Here is a 17,361-nt window from a genome sequence, read left to right as displayed (position 1 = left end):
TTTAGGTTGATGAGTTGGAATGAAATGGCTACTGGCTGGGGTGGGGGTGGGGCTCAAAAGAAAATGTTTGCTCTCATAGACAAAAAAGTTCTAAGAACTCTTCTATTAAAGAGAGAGAGACATATTTCACTGGTAAGATTATTTTTTTCTGATTACTTCTACTTTTTAAAAAATTTTATTTGGGGACCAACAGATGGCATAACGATTACATCACTGGACTCCCACAGTTGACTGTGATTTGGGTCCCAGACCCAGTAGCTTAAATCTCACACTAGGCACATGTGCATGTGTGGCCAAAATCCTGAGAAGAGAATGGAGGAGAAGGGATTGTGGCATGGCTATTCCCCCCAGGTAGTGATTTCTCACTTTCTATCTCTTGGTCTCTGTCTCTCCATTGAGCACATGCACCTTATAGCAAAAATCCCTCTAAAAAAATTATTTTAGGGACCAGCAGTTGGCATAATGTCTATGTAGCTGGACTCCCATGTAGTCGATCGTGGTTCGAGTCCCAGACCCAGTGGCTTAAACTCACGCCAGGCAAGTGTGCATGTGTGCCCAAGATCCTGAGAGGCGAATGGAAGAGAAGGGACTGAAGAATGGCCATCCCCTCCAGGGGGTGATTTCTCGCTTTCTATCTCTCTGTGTCTCTATTTCTGGTGAGCACATATATCCTATAACAAAAAACTCTCAAAAAATTATTTTAATGGTAGAGAGCACATATGTATGCATTAGAGAGAGAGGGAGAGGGAGAGAGAGAGAGAGAGAGAAGCTCTCTTGACAGAATCTCATTATGCTGAATCCCCCTTTCCTAGTCCACCAGCTTGTTAGAATCCTGGGCACAAGTGTGCATTCACCTGGCGTATTTTGAATAAACCAGAGAATCCTGTGATTGGCCATGTGACTTTCAACATTGCAGTTGAGTTTGGTGTCACTGTACCACCTCGAGGGGCCAACCTTACTTTCCTCATATTATAACATATATAATATTTTGAAATATTTAGTCTCACTGCTAACCTAAAGGAGAAATCACATTCTATTGCATGTTATAGTATATTGTACCCTCAAGTAATTTATAATAAAATCTCAGAATCCTAGACCAGTACAGTACAATGTTCTACTTAGGAATGCAGAGGGAGGAAAATCATTCTGAATTGGTGACAACCTAAACATAAAATGTTCTAAGGCAATAGTTGTGTAACTTTCAAGTACTTGAAATAGCCCTAATGGCTATACAAAGAAATTATAGTTTATGTGGAATACCAACATATTTCATTATCTCTGAATGGCTGTGGGGTGAAGTCACCCATAATTAGAGTGACAGAACCCATGAGGGGTTTAAAACATCAAATGCCACCTCTGGGATCTTGAAAGAGTTGCTTTATGAAATAGATGACTCACTTATAGTTAGGAGGTTATATAAAACTGAATGCTTGCTAGGGTGCTTTTAAAAGCTCTCAAAAGCCATGTACTTCCTTAAGCAAGCCAAACATCGACCCACAATTATATTCACGTTATTAATTTCTTTAGCAAGCCCTCCCCCTTGTTCTTCCATCAGCTCTATGCTCATATAGATTCTGATTCGGACAAACATGAAAATAAATGGTATATTCAATATTTAATTCTTCCATCTCGAATATGTTGTCTTAAAATTGAAACTTTAAAGAAAGTAATAGAGTATTTATGTTTACTGACAACATAAGCACATGAGAAAATAGCATTATAATTTATATTTCTCCCATTAGCTTTTAGTAAAGCTAAAATACTTCTGCCTCGAAGAAATGGACATTTTTTTAAATGCCAGAGGGCATGTGTGCTCACTGGACAGAGACAGGGACAGAGACGGAGAGAGGGGGTGAAAAAGTACCTCCCAATGGAGTATGGTCACAGCCCAATCCTTTCTCTTCCATTTCTCCATGGGTACCTATGCCCAGTATTCTTTTTTTTTCTTTTTTTTTGGGAGAGGTTTTTGCTATAGGGCACGTGCACTCACCAGACAGAGACAGACAGAAAGTGATAAATCACCCCCCAGGGGGGATGGCTATACCGCAATCCCTTCTCCTCTATTCTCCCCTCGGGATCTTTGGCACGCATGCACACGCGCCCAGTGTGAGTTTTAAGCCACCAGGTCTGGGACGCGAACCATGGTCGACTATGTGGGAGTCCAGCGACATAGCCATTATGCTAACTGCTGGTCCCTGCCCAGTATTCTTTCAAGCTTCCGTTGCCTGGATTTGATCTACAGTCGGCCATGTGGGATCAGTTGCTTTCACCCCTTGGCTAGCCTTGAGTTTTTTTCTACTATTGCTTTTACATAACTTGCATGAATTTAAAATATGTTTCTAATGGAAGCAATCTTGCATGAATCTGATAATGCCAAATAATACAAAGTTTTTAAATTTCTAATAGAAATAAATGGGAAAACAAATATTTTTTAAGACCTGACATACAATATTCTTTATTTATAGCAGCTCATCCTAGTAAATTCTCCTATTTAAACCATATAAGTAAAAATACCAATAGCATGTTAATCAAAGGCATTAATGAAAACTGTATCAATTATTAAATTTTACATAGGTTTCACATTGAATTTCAATAGAATTGACACAATTCTCAAATACACGAGCTTATTCTGCAACCTTCTCACTAGTAATTTCACGGTGATCATTTCACAGTGATAATTCTTTTTTTTTTTAAATCGCACACCATTTTTGCCCTTTAAATAATAGTACTCAAAATTTTGCTTACTTTACCACAATATTTCCTAAACACCGAGCCTTCAGTTTTTGCATGTTGTCATCCAAAATCATAACTAAAAAGTAGAATGTAAATATATAAATTAATAAAAATTTGAATAAGAATACATAACCTTAAATGTCATTCCATATTTTCTATATTCAAGCCTAAAAACTCTAACTTTAAAAGTAACCTTAATTTCTGTGAGATTATAAACATGTTAGTTAAAATATCTTACAGAAAATAAAAGGTGAACATGTCTTTAAATCCTAGTAAAATCACAAATTTTCTTTTAGACTAAAAATAAATTTAGAACATGCTGATAATTCCATAACCTTAAGTACATTTAAAATATTCTTCTGGTCTATTAAAAACATTAAAACTATATTATGGTTTTCCAAAATTAAAGGAAACAGCTGTTAAATTATACCAAAAGTACTGTAAGCAATAAAAATAAAGCTTTTAAAAGCACAAAGAACTATTTATTTTGATTAAAGGCTTATATTAAGTTATGAGCTTTAAATTAGGTCAATTTAATCTTCCCAAATATTACCCCAATGCTTTCTGTGCTATACTGATAACATTATAAAAGAATTTAGGAGATCAAAGTTTGTATCTACATTCAATAACTCTTAGTCCAAACTGAAAATGAAAATAGATCCATTTTATAGACTTTAATAGATACTCTTTATGTGTCTTCATTCATCCAGGTAATCCTACAGTAAGCAGCTATGAGAAGAAATGGACGTTGTTCCCAGGGAAAAAAAAAATCCCATTTTTGTGTTCCTGGAGCACTTCATTTTGAAACACTAATTGACACTTATTTAGGAGAGGTTTATCTGTATCTTACTAAATTGTGAGTTCATCAAAGGTGGAGACCATGCCCAATTCAACTCTGTTTCCACAAATCCCAAGCCAGTCACCAAATAATTATGTGCTCCTGGGCACATTCTCTTACACTTTCCATTCTCTGTCTACAAAATGGGAGAAATTCCTTTCTCATTTTGTTGGTACAAATGGAAAAAAAAACCATACATGTGTACACGGACAAGCTTGCAAAAGGTATTCAATGAGTGTAACATTGTCATATTACATTGAATATCTTTCATTAAAAAAAAAAAGATTTTCTTTCCTTTCTCAAAAGGACCTGCTTTCCATTATATTGTTGAATACTACATTATGCATTTGAATTTCTGAATAACCACAAAACACACACACACACACACACAAAAACAGTAACTTGTGCTGTCTGCAAGCTGATAGCTTTCAGACAGCAAAAGATTCCATATAGAAGTTCCACGAAACATCAAAGCTTCACTTTTTCTTACAACTGGATATAAAAATGGTACTGAAATACTGAAAGGGAAATGTGTTTAACATCTCCCACAATCTGTAATTCCTAAAAACATCTCAATGCAAGAGCAATTTTTTCCTGATAAAAGGAGCAGGGATGAAAGAACTGCTCAAATGGAAGAATTCAGTAAATCAGAGTTTACCTTTCCATGGCTGGAAAAGTCACTGATTTCACAGAATACCTATTTCTGCTCTGAATAATAAAATATCTTTTTATAAAAATATTTGCTAGGTTAAACCTAATGGTATTTTTTTTTTAACTAGTTACTGTCCTAGAGACAAAATACAATATTTTTGTGTTAGAGCAAGAAATATTTCTAAATTTTACAATTTGTATGCCAATAGGAAACAAAAGTTAGGAGTCATATTCTGTTCCCCAATGGTAGATTTTATTCATAAACCTATTAAGCTAAATTGTGTGACCTTATGCAAATTCCCTAACCTCTTTTCCTCATTTTCCTTGTACGTTAAGTGGTTTTGAGTCTTGAAGTCAGTGCCTCCGACTTGGGTGAAATATCAGCAGCACTATTAGCCAACACTTAACTTAGTCTTTCTGATGATAGGCACCATATTAATGCTTCACTGTGTAACATCACAGCACAATGGCCCTGGAAAGCATGCAAAAATACTTTTCCTATTTATAAGTAAGACAAGTAAATGTTTAGAAAGTTGGGAGTGGAAAGCAAAGGAAACCATTGAACTATTATAATCACAAACATAAATTTAAAAACAAATATTGAAAGGATATCTCTTTGTCAGATAAAGTTAGCATCTAAGAAATATTTTATCTTAGAATCCTTACTCTGTATTTTTAGCTAACTGATGTCCAACTGCCTTGTTACTATTCTCAAATTTAAAAATGTATACATGTAATGGAAAAACTTGCAGCTTTTGAAACAAAAGAAAGAAAATGTAGCAATGGTATACATCGTCCTCAGAATCTAACCAGCTGTGTTACCTTAGGAAAGGTACTTAAACTCTCTGGTCATAGGTTAACTCGTTGCTAAAATGGTAATATTATCTCTGAGCTAAAATACTTCCGTGTTAAATGAAATGATATACGTGAAGTGCTAAGCACCTAACAAGTATTGCACATGCAAAAATTTCACATTAACATCTTTAATATGCTTTAATAATATTTTCTTGGTTATGACAGCCATTTAGACACTATCTCTGGAAGTTCACAATCTTTTGATAGCAAAAATTAAGTCAGTAATTTTTAAACACGGTGTTAATTCAAGCAAATATTTGTTAAGCACTAAGTATGCTTCATGTAATATGATGCATAGTAGCTACACAGAAATACCACATGTATTAACATTACATATTTCAAATAATCAGGGTCATTTCTTACCATTATATCCTGGAACACATTTTCCTGCTTGTCCTGGGGGAGGTGTTTTAGAATTACCTAATCCAATGCATGATGCTGTAATTGGGGATCCTGTTTCTGGAGAAAGAATGATTATTTATCACTTTATGTTTCAACTTGGGGTCATGATGCTTCTTTAGTGCATGCACACTCTCCCCCATCCTAGTCTGTCATGTAAGTTATTTTCATTAGGAATAAATGAATAACAAAAATGAATTCTTTTTTTAGAGTTTTTTTTGTTTTATTTTGCTATAGGGCACATCCCCTCACCAAAAAGACAGTGGGAGAGAGAGAGACAGAAAGCGAGAAATCACCAGGCCGCAATCCCTTCTCCTCCATTCTACTCTCTGGATCTTGGGCACGCATGCACACTCACCCAGCGTGAGTTTAAGTCACTGAGTCTGGGACTCAAACCGTAGTTGACTACATGAGAGTCCAGCAACATAGCCATTATGATAACTGCTAGTCCCAAAAATGAATTCTCTAAAACTGAAAACAATGCAGAAACTTATAGCATGTCTGCAGTTTTAAATCTAAAAATATACATTAAAAATAATTCACATAGTGGTGTTTCTTTTAAAGAACAGAAAGACCATTCTGGTATTCTTGATTGTGGTTAAGCAGGCATGACAAATGTAAAATTATGTGACTGTGACCGTTTTACAACACATATTAAAAGCTAAGAGACACTAGAAACGATCCTCTCTCTTGATTCATGTAGTTATTTTTATTTATCATTGTTAATTACAGCTGTGTACAACATAGCTATGTAACCTTTTCTGACCTAAGTAACCCAAAGATTTAAAACTATATGTACATAAAAATATAGGGCCAGTAGGTGGTGTGATGGTTATAGCACTGCACTCCCGCATGGTCAATTATGGTTCAAGTCCCAGACATGCCAGCTTGAAAGTCATACCAGGAGAGTGTGTATGCATGCCCAAAATCCTAACAGGGGAGTGGAGCAGAAGGGACTGTCATGTAGCCATCTTCGCTAGGGGAGTGATTTCTCACTTTCCCTTTCATTCTCTCTCTCTGTATCTCCCTAGTGAGCACACATGCCATAGGACCAGTGTGCGACATAGTTTTTAAGGTAGCTGGATCTCACATGGCTGACGGCTTGGTTGAAGTCTTGGGCCAGTGCTGGGAAAATATACCAGTCACATGTGTATATGTGCCCAGAATCCTGAAAAGGAGAAACGGAGGAAAAATGATTATGGTGTGACTATTGCCCATGGATGGGTTCTTTCTCACTTTCCTTTTCCCCGTCTCTGGCAAGTACACATACTCTCTGGCAAATTACAAAGCAGATAGGAAAAATACCCTAATTTTCTAAGAACCTCATTTGTCTACAGGCCCTGCAGGTAATGCACAATTTAATAACACTTTATAAAGTTGTCTTCAGTCTGCTGTTTCTGGGTTTCTAGAAAGCCCAAAAACTAAAAGGGAGGATGCTTATGCTTCATGACTATTTCATCAAGATCATAAAATTACTCACAATTAGTATACAGTAATCAACAAAAAATGCTTCTCTGCCTTAACAGACAGAATAATAGCAACTATTACCTGAGAGCCAGAAGTTCTGAAAATGATTATCGATGAAGGAATGAATTTTTTGTTGTTAGTAAATACATTTGGAGTTAATACAACTTTTAAATATATAAACGTTTGTGTAGAAGGGCAAGATGAGAGGATATTGACAGTGAAAAGTGCAGGAACTCCTGGCTTAAAATGATACAAACATACACATACCTACGCCCAAAGGATTAACTGCCAAACCAATGGTTTCCAAAGTAATCTGAAAGATTGAACACAGCCACCTTCCTAAGTATGCAGAATGTATTCTTTCCACTTTGGTTTCTACTATAATTTATTGTATGTTTATATCACTTTAGAATGATAGAAGAATTTATTACTGCTCTTTACCTTCCAGAGTGGTTCAGTTTATTATTCACATTTTATGGATGGTGGCTTAGCTGACATCAATAATAGAAGATGAACTCTCGAACATTAAAGCACAGTTTCACGGTTTCACGTCATACCCCAGTGCTTAAGATGCTAAGCCACATGGTTACTGCTGAGGATCATCATCAAGTAACTAGCACAGACATTTCTCTGACAAAGAGTTCTTAAACATTTTCACAGCATGGCAAAAAAATGGGAAGGTATTTTATGACATGGTTTTCCATAAGCCATGCAATACTCAAGCCCACACTCCTACAGCTCCAAGCTGGCAGAGAAATCCACAGGACCGAAGGGTTAATGGCATTTTCCCCTTTCTGTTTCAGAAGGTCTCTCCTCTGCTAAACTTCAGAACTGATGTGGGAGACAAGAGCTCTGGGATGACAGAGAGTAACCTAGGAGAGTGAGGTGCTTGAAGAAAGGAACACAGGAAGAATAAGATAAGAACAGAAGCTCCCAGGACACCAAAGGAAAGATGATACTCCTTCAAGATACTTCCGTTCCCCTCCCTCCATGGTGGAAAGCAGCTCTCAAAGTACATCTGTTTTAAAAGTCATCACCAGGTTTAGTTTATCAATAGTGGCACTCCAATTCTCAGGAGTTCGAACTCTCTACAAACTCAGGAGTTTGAATTCTCTTGACACCATAAGGCCTTAACAACTTATCAACAGATAACTCTAGGACAAATTTAACAAACCTAACTACCAATGTCTCTAGTATCTCTCCATGGTTCCAGTAACTGCCCTTTAAAGGAAAAGCAAAGATACCAAAAAACCTCTACTACATCACGCTCCATCCACTCAGGGTAGATTCTTACAAAAGATGTCAGTCCTCTGTTTGTCTTATCTTACTGAGAGATGGGACGTGTGAGAAGAGGAAGTGAGAATAAAACCTACTCAAATAAAGATGTAAGGAAGAGACCAGCCCATGGCCTGGTGGTAAGGCAGCTGGATCTCAGAGGGCCAGCTACACAGTTTGAGTTCCAGGAACATAAAAAACATGATGGGTGCAAGTGTGTGTGTACCCAAAATCCTAACAGCAGGGATAAATGGAGAAGGGATTGCAGAGTGACCATGTCCCATAAAGGGTTTTTTGTTTGTTTGCTTGTTTTCTTAACACATGCATAGGCTCTCTGACAAATTTAGACAAAGAAAGAAAGAAAAGAAAAAAAAGAAAGAAAGAAAAGGATTTCATGAAAGACAATCAACCAATTGCTTGTTTATAATCTTTTAACCTTTGATTATTTTGTTTCTGATTGTAAGACAATTAAAAAGGATATTCTTCTCTATGACTAATTTGACCCTGAAGTTTTCAGGACTCTGAAAAAGATGGTCCATTTTGTTTACTTAATAATGTAGGTAATATAGATAATACAGATAAAAGTTTGTATGCTACAATTACCGTATTTGTCTCTAGTCCAATATTTATTTAGAATATTAGCAAGAGAATTATTGCAAGTGACTTTCAGAGGGTATAATCAGACAAACTGGCAGTGCCTAGGAGTTTAAGTGTAATAAGCAGACATAGTGAGAACAAAGTAATTTTTATCACTGTTACTTCCAGTTGCAAGTATGAGAGATTGGGCATACTTTCTGTCACAAGGGTTTTATTTTCTCTCCACTGAGACACAATCTAGGTATTTTCTACCATCTTCTCATCCTGTCTTCTATATGAGCAGCTAAGAAGTGGTATATTTGTCTGTTACACTTTCACTTTGAAAGGCACAGATCTTATGAGAAAGTCCTAACAATTGTATATGCTTCGGTTCTCTTTGTACCTCGGAACATTGTGGGTCCCAAGGACTGCTCCATCTGCAATGCCAGCACATCTGTACATGCTCACACATTTATGCATGCAGACCATTTAATCATCTGACTCTCAAACTAGTCCATGTACAGAATAGACTCTTGAAGCCACCAAGCCTGCTGTAGTCCTTAGCTGAAATCCTAAGGAACTGCAAAGTCCCACCTCAAACATGTTCTAAAAGCATCTGCTTTGTACTACCCAGGCTATCATTAACGGGCTAGCAGTTATCTGGGGAGACAGGATATCCAGATACCATGTTGTGATTGGGAAATAGCTATGTTGAACAAGCCAGAACATTCTCTTTGATGAAGAGAACTGAACCTTCAATTTATTCCAACTATAAGACTATAGGAATAAAAGAAAAAAAAATTTTTTTGCTTTGGTATTTGTTGTTTGTTTGTTTCTTTGCTAAAGGGCATGTGTGCTTGCCAGGAGGAAGAGGAGGAAAGTGAAAAAGCACTCCCAATGGGAAATGGTCATGCCACAATCTCTTCTCTTTGATATCTCCCTGCTTTAGGAATTTAGGGTACACACACATGTGCCCTGCTGAGTCTGAGACTTGAACTGAATGGTTGGCCACGTGGGATCTGCTGGCTTAACCACCAGGACATGGAGACAGCCCAAAGAAATATTATTTCTATAGATAAAAAAAAAATTGAGTGTTCACTAATAAAATCTAAACAATTTGTCCAAGTTAGGGCAGACCTTTCAAGGCAGAAGAGTGGGACAGACAGATGTATCACTTCTGAGCATCTCATACACAAACAGGGGAGGAAAAGGTGGTAGAAACTACCTACATTATGTCTTAGTTGAGATAAATAAATAAATAAATAAATAAATAAATAATTAAAAAACAACTGTGACAAGGAATATGTCCAGTCTCTCATTCTGGCAAATGGAAGTAAAAGTGGTAAAAATCACTTTTAAGAAAATATTTATTGGGAAGCTTTAATATGTCAGATATTATTACTAGAACTGGGGATACAGAAATAAACAAAAGTGACCTGAATGCCTACCCTCTTTGAACTCACAATCTAGTTGAAGAGGCAAACGGGGGATAAAATACGAAAGTAAAACACATGATATATTAAAGAGGGATAAATGCCAAGGGAAAGAAAGAAGAAAGCATACATTGAGCGCTAGGCGTCATGGGAAGAGGCTGCCATTTTATATTGGTTGACAGAGAAGACAGCCCAGAGATAGTGACATTTGATTAAAACCATGAAAGGAGTGAGGAAATGTGATAGGCAGATATCCAGGAAAAGAAGACCTAGAAGGAGGGAACCACCAATGCGAGGGTCCTGAGGCAGGCTTAGTCCTAAACCAAGGAGCAATGAGGCAGCCAATGTGATGGAAGCAGAATAAATGAAAAAGTATTAATAAAAATTAGGTCAGAGAAACAGTGAGGAGAAAGATCACATACAGCCACTCCATGGTCATTATAAGGGCATAAGCTTTAGTTTGAATGATACTGTAAGTGCATGAGGGCTTTTAAAAACATAGTAATGCAACAATAATTTATTGAAATGTTTGCACACCATTCAAATTCTAAATTCAGGTTATTTTATTTGCGCTTTTAGAGAGCGGTATGGAAGGAAATATAGGGACAGATAGAAGCTCTTCCAGAATAACTTGTTAGTAGAGTCCTGTGGTTTCCTGAATATCAGATACAAGCTCACATGAAAACTTACAAGATTGACAGAAATACAAAGGACCAGTTAGGTAGTAGATGGGAGAAAGATTATACTGGTAGATACCCCACACAAAATGGCAAAACAACAATAATTACTTTTGTTATACAAGTGTTAGTGTGGATATAATAAATGCCACATATCTGAAAGGCAATTAGGCAATTCTTACAGAGAATCATTAAAAATGCACACAAACTTTAACTTAATTATTCTACTCTAAGGAATATACCCAAGAAAATATTTGAAAGAATCAGAGATAATGTAGTAACAAGACTATTCATTACAGTATAATTTATATTGGAGTTTAGAAGATGCCCCCACCTTAAGAACCAGCAGTTGGAGTAATGGCTATGTTGCTGAACTCCCATGTAGCCGACCATGGTTCAAGTCCCGGACCCAGTGGCTTAAACTTATGTTGGGGGTGTGTGCTTGTGTGCCCAAGATCCCAAGAAGAGAATGAAGGAGAAGGGATTATGGCATGGTCATCCCCCCTGGGGGGTGATTTCTTGCTTTCTTTCTCTCAGTTTCTCTCTGTCTCTCGCTCTGGCGAGTGCATATGCCCTATAGCAAAAATGTCTCCAAAAAAAGATATAAACAGAAGTTATTTCTGAATGGTAGTTAAAGAGAAAGTTAGGACCTGCCTGTGGCCTGGGAGTTAAGGCAGTTGGCTCCCCAATGAACAACTACACAGTTTAAGTCCTAGAACTGGTAGCTTGAAAAGCACACTGGGCACATGTGTGTGCCCAAAATCCCAAAGGAAGGAAAGGTGGGGGAGCAGGGATTGTGATATGATGTGACGATTCCTTATGGAAGATTCTCTCTCTCTCTCTCTCTCCCTCTCTCTGAGGAAAAGAGAGAGAACACACACATCCTCTAGCAAATCAAAAAAAGGGGAGGGGAGTTACGTGGAAGAGTTCAAAAAGCTATATCCATAACATGGAAATTTACCCATGATGGCTAAAATTCTTGGACAAGAAAACAGTTCAACGTCCCTTTTACTCAGTTTGAGTCCTTTTGCCTGCTCTAAGTGTGGAAGTGATGCTATGACAGTTTTCAGGCAGAGACTCTTAGTATCTTTGATCACTGTCTCTGGAAACTGAGCTGCCATGTAAGATGGATGGCCCACTACTCTGGGTTTGCAAAAGTAAAAATTCTCCATGAGGGCAATCAGTCAGTAGTTCTAGCTGAGCCCAGTTTCTGGTCACTCCCAGGCCTAGAAGATAAAACCACCTCAAACCTCCCAGAAGATCACATTCACCACCAAATAGATGTACTCTTTTTATTTTTTTTAATCAACAGTGTATGGAACACCAAAATCTCTGGCTGATTTCTGCTCATGATGCACAAATTCATAAAATATAGTTGCTGTTTTGACACTTAGACAACTTGCCATTAAAATTATAAAATCTTTATAGAAAGATTTAGTGCAATTCTCAAACAGCACAGTGTATATAGTTGAAATCAGTTACTTCCTCTAGTGTGCTGGGGAGTCATTTGTATTGGCAGGACCAAACAATACAGTCCCTGACATTCTGTGCTCAGGGAATGTTTCCTGACTTGTAAATATATACTCCTGATGTGATTTCAGGACCCAGTCCACATTATTAAGGTCAGTCTTTTAAAAACACATAGTAAGGGACCAGCAGTTAGTGTAATGGCTATGTCGCTGGACTCTACGTAGTCGACTGTGGTTTGAGTCCTGGACCCAGTGGCTTAAACTCACGTCGGGCGCGTGTGCGTGCATGCCCAAGAGCCCGAGAGGAGAATGGAGGAGAAGGGATTGCGGTGTGGCCATACCCCCCTGGGGGGTGATTTCTCACTTTCTGTCTCTCTGTCTCTCTCTGTCTGTCTGGCGAGCGCACGCGCCCGATAGCAAACAAAACCTCTCCAAAAAAAGAAAAAAAAAAAAACACAAAAAAAAACCCACATAGTAAGTCAACAAATGTGATCCAAAATAAACTAGCGAGAAAGAGAAATAGACCACAGAGAAAAACTATCCTACTGTGATAATTCTATTATACTCTTTTTTAATTTCAAAAATGCAATTCAAAGATTGATCTTATTTTAAAAGTTTATTTATTTAATTCCATCTGATATATATATATATATACATATATATACATGTATATATATATACATGTATATGTATGTATTTTTAACTTGATCAGAGAGAGAGAGAGAGAAAGGGAAAGCAAGAAAGCAAGCCACCAGGTCCGGGACCTAAACCGCAGTCAGCCATGTGGGAATCCAGTGCTTTTAACCACTATGCCACCTGCCAGTCCCCTAAAGATTGACCTTTCAACAAATATTTACAGAATATACCCTAGTTACTGAAAGGTTTATCTTTTGGGGAGAAGGGAATGATTTGAGAGAAAAGACAGGCCAAACAGAAAAAGTAGTAAGTGTAAAGGTTCAGAAGTTAGACCATCAAGGAATGGCAAACTATTCAGCACAGCAAAGCTTGGAGGGGTGATAGATCCCACGTCACCTCTCATAAAAGAGATGATGAAAGACAAAGTAAAAGAGGTACACAGAGGCAGATCATGAAGTAGCTTTTTCCATGCCATGTTAAGAAACTGGGATATTATTCTCGCAACAATGCAAGACACATAGGGTTTAGCAGAGGTGATTTGCTCAGAATTACATTATAGAAAAGCCACTTCAGTTCCAAGTGGAACGCTAAACTTATACCAACCCAAAGCAATACATCAGTGAGACGCTGGTGATCTGCTGCAGGTGGTCGGCAGTGGAAGATGAGTTATTTCAAAATTATAAAGTACTGGTGGCTATTTGGATATGGAAGAAGAGTAAGAGCCCCTTTTAGATGTCCAGATTAACCTCCAGATTTGGGTTCACAAGTTCAAGAGAATACAGAAAGAATAGACGTGTGTGAGCGTGAAGAGGAAGAACATGGTGGCAGGTTCACAAGTCCAGCTCTATAAATGAGAACTCCTGCCGCATCTACTATTCTGCCCCTACGGTGGTTCTAGAAACACTGCATTTAAGCAATATGGATTCAAGCATTGGTAGCCCATGCTGGGAGCTGAAGTGCTGGAAATAAATCAATTCAGCAACCTAGGACTGCTGAATCATATTAATCACAGCGTCATGATGGGCACAGAGGCAATTTGTAAAGAAACCATTCTCTGCACCTCTGAATCTATACAGAGAGCTATAAATAACTTGAATGGTGGTAGCAGAAAGAAAGGAGAAAGTGAGATGTACACCAGTGAAAGGAAATCAATTTAATCTTTGTGTTTAGGAGATGGTATGATTACAGTTTAACATACTTAATTCAAAGCAACCTAACTTTTTGTACTGGGAGCAGGCCATTAATTCAACCTGTGAGACATTGGTCTTATCCTATTCCCTTACCAGCACACCACCTTGAATTGGGGTTGACTCAATAGAGAAGCCCATAAATAACCTACAGTTCAATTAGATTAGACATGCTGAATTAACGAAGGCTTGAGATTAAACATATGAAGAGACAACCCCAGACAGCACAGAACAAGGAGAGTTCTGGTCCTAATGTTAACTAGCTAGTTGACCTAAGAAACCAAATTCTCTATGGCTACTTTATCTTATGTATAAATTGAGCTCTTACATTCTAAAGTTTCTTGAATCTGGGTAAGCTATAGCCAGGATGCTAAAGATCATCTTTACATTCATGAATGGTTATTGATAGAATAGAAAATAGTCTAAGTGCTGAATATAAGACAAAACTCTGCTAGGTGGTTTGTACATATTTAACGTCATTTAAAACCTCCCATAAACCATGAGGAAGTTCATGGACAGAAGATCAAGGGCTTGCCCATGGCTATCAAGTATGTGATGAAATGGGATTTAAATGTAGTCCTCTTGGTATTCAGTATCATGCTTCACTAACCACACTGTTTTCTCAAGAGGGAATATCTACCTACTATTTTCCTAATTAAAACTGCCAGTAAAAGATGAATGGGGAACTCTTTTGTAAGGCCAATGGGCTCTAACACAGGGGTTTATATGTAACAGGGGGAGTTGAATTTTCAGATAGCAAAGTTTGGCAAGGAAAGATTTAGAAACTCTTGTTCCCAAGAAGATCTATAAAAACATGACATATTTCTACCTTTTCTGGATGGATTAACTGTGATTTTTGCCAAGGACAGGAGAATAATAGATGATTTTCAAAGACTAAGCCAACTTCATATTATTGATCAATTTCCCAATATTTAGTCTCTTGTCAAAACATTCTCACTAAATTAAGAGCACAAAGAGCAATTCTGAAAGACGATTACACAGCTCTGAGTTCATTCAGGTAAATATATTTGAAAAAAGAAAACAACCTGATCTTTCTATATTAGAATATTACAAAGACTAAAACATCTGATTCAATGACTGCTGTTTGATGTGGGAATTCATTTTCAGATGGATTAACAATTTGTAAACAGTTATTCACTTTCAAAAAGAGAAAGTCGTAACTAGCAAGTTTTACATTTTACAAAAGATTATCCTTTCCACAAATCAAATTCATACAGCTTACCTCTAAGCTCCCGCTTCTCAAATTATCAGTAAAAATTATCTACTGTAAACTAATGAAGATTGCTCTAAATGAGAAAAAAAAGCCGTTGCCAAGCAACAATGATGACACCAGGATTTTTTTTTCCCTCTCTTGCCAGATGGATACTGTCACAGCATCTCTAGCTACATTTCACTGAGATGACATTATGTCTACATTACTGTTTTCTCTCTAATCACGACTTCTCATGTTAACTATCTAAAATATCTTTTCTATGAATGAAAAAAAGATGAATTTATTTCTGACCATTAAATTGTGAAAAACAAAGATGCATCAGACAAGTGTGACTCATCCACATCACTGAAAGACTCATCTCAGTCTACCATGTAAGTATCATAGAGTACCTTCTGGACAGACCAGGCAATGATATTGCTAATGCTGATCAGTTCCACCCAGTCCTTCGACCTTCATGCTGTTTTTCATACCAGTTCAGCCCATTGTTTCTGAAAATTCAGGGATGCATACTTTAAACTCTACTACCACAAAAAACATGTGAATCCATAATTAAAGACAAACTTCTATTACCATAAAGAACCTGTTATTGAATAATTAAAGACAATCTTCAAAGTAAAGTCACCAGAAAGACACTTTTTGTTTTTTTGAGAGGTTTTTGCTATAGGGCACGTGTGCTCGCCAGAAAGACAGAGAGAGACAGAGAGACAGAAAGTGAGAAATGCCCGGAGTGAGTTTAAGCCACTAGGTCCAACATTCCTACCGCAGTCGACTACATGGGAGTCCAGTGACATAGCCATTACACCAACTACTGGTCCCATCAAACAGTTACTTCCTTTAATGTTACATCAGTCATGTAGAGGCTCTAATGCTTTAGCAGTGAGAAAGCATTTCACAGTAAAATATTCAGGAATTTACAGGCAGCACAAGATAAGTATGTTTAAGTTAGAAGAAAATCACACAACTAGGATGTTAGTGAATAGCTGTAAAATGTTGAACCAAAAAAAATAAGGAAGAAATAACCGGATCCATAAAGCTTTAGTGCTGAATTCCATGGATAAAAAAATGCTCGATTGTAGACTAAGAACTATGTATTCATAGATTTAAATCCCTCTGTAACATGTCTATCAACATAGATACATAAAAACAAAATGTCTGAGAATCCAAGGCTAAGAAAAGAATATGGTTATCCAGAAAAGAAAAGGGACTTTGACTTTGATATGCTACCCATGAAATTCTTAACTCCCAGCTGAGTGTTTTGCAGTTTACTTAGAAGGAATGAGACAATATGATGGCTGTGACCGAAATATTTCCCACAGTTATCTCTGCTTGGGATAGTTAATATCAAATTATAATTAATTATTCTATCCCAAGGGTTTGATTCTTATAAATAAAATGTATTACAGTCTTTAAAAATATTCTGGACTAATGGATGTTCTCCAGACATAACTAAGAAGGACTGCATTTGGTCAGCCTAACCAATTTTTTGTGGTTAAAACTCTTGTTCCAATTGTCAGCTCTCAGGAATTACATTCTACCAATCTGTGAAAAAGTAAGGATTAGCATGTCAATTACCATGACATATTTTATTATTATGGTATTAAGGTGCATATACCCTTGGGATCAATTATTTTTATTTAAGAACTGGCATGATTGAAGTTTGCTGGAGCGTTTGGGTCCATTTTAATAAAATTCAGAATTATCAGATTATTCCTCAAAGGAGGAAGATTTAGGCTGTGCGTGGACTATAGCTGCTTCAGAGCTGCAACTGCAATTAAAACTGCAGCAGGGCAAATAGGGAGAGAAACACTTTAATTACTCCAAGATATAAGAACTCAACAAAGATGGCTCAAGGCAGATAAAATAAGATCAATAACTTCAATCATCGCCAATGTCTCAATCCATTAGTTGACTACCATATTCTCACTGAAATC

The 17,361-nt window shown here is 37.1% G+C and overlaps 1 protein-coding gene across 4 annotated transcripts in view; it reads right to left on the bottom strand.

Moving 5' to 3' along the window:
• Positions 1–17,361, bottom strand: part of ACSS3 (acyl-CoA synthetase short chain family member 3) — a 212,445-nt gene that overhangs the window by 33,759 nt on the left and 161,325 nt on the right. For all 4 annotated transcript variants that reach the window (XR_003548467.1, XM_027769723.1, XM_006142870.3 and 1 more), the window contains exons 10-11: positions 5,441–5,536; positions 2,746–2,809 (exon numbers count right to left, since the gene is read on the bottom strand). Coding sequence is in view for 3 of the 4 variants with exons in the window: in XM_027769723.1 (XP_027625524.1) it covers positions 2,746–2,809; positions 5,441–5,536 (160 nt within the window). In the remaining variant the exon portion in view is untranslated. The remainder of the gene's footprint in view (positions 1–2,745; positions 2,810–5,440; positions 5,537–17,361) is intronic.

The sequence above is a fragment of the Tupaia chinensis genome, unplaced genomic scaffold, assembly GCF_000334495.1.
Source record: "Tupaia chinensis unplaced genomic scaffold, TupChi_1.0 Scaffold000085_1, whole genome shotgun sequence".
NCBI classification, from domain to species: Eukaryota; Metazoa; Chordata; class Mammalia; order Scandentia; family Tupaiidae; genus Tupaia; species Tupaia belangeri.
Note: the sequence above shows the minus strand (reverse complement) of the source record. Positions and strands in the feature narration are given on the sequence as shown.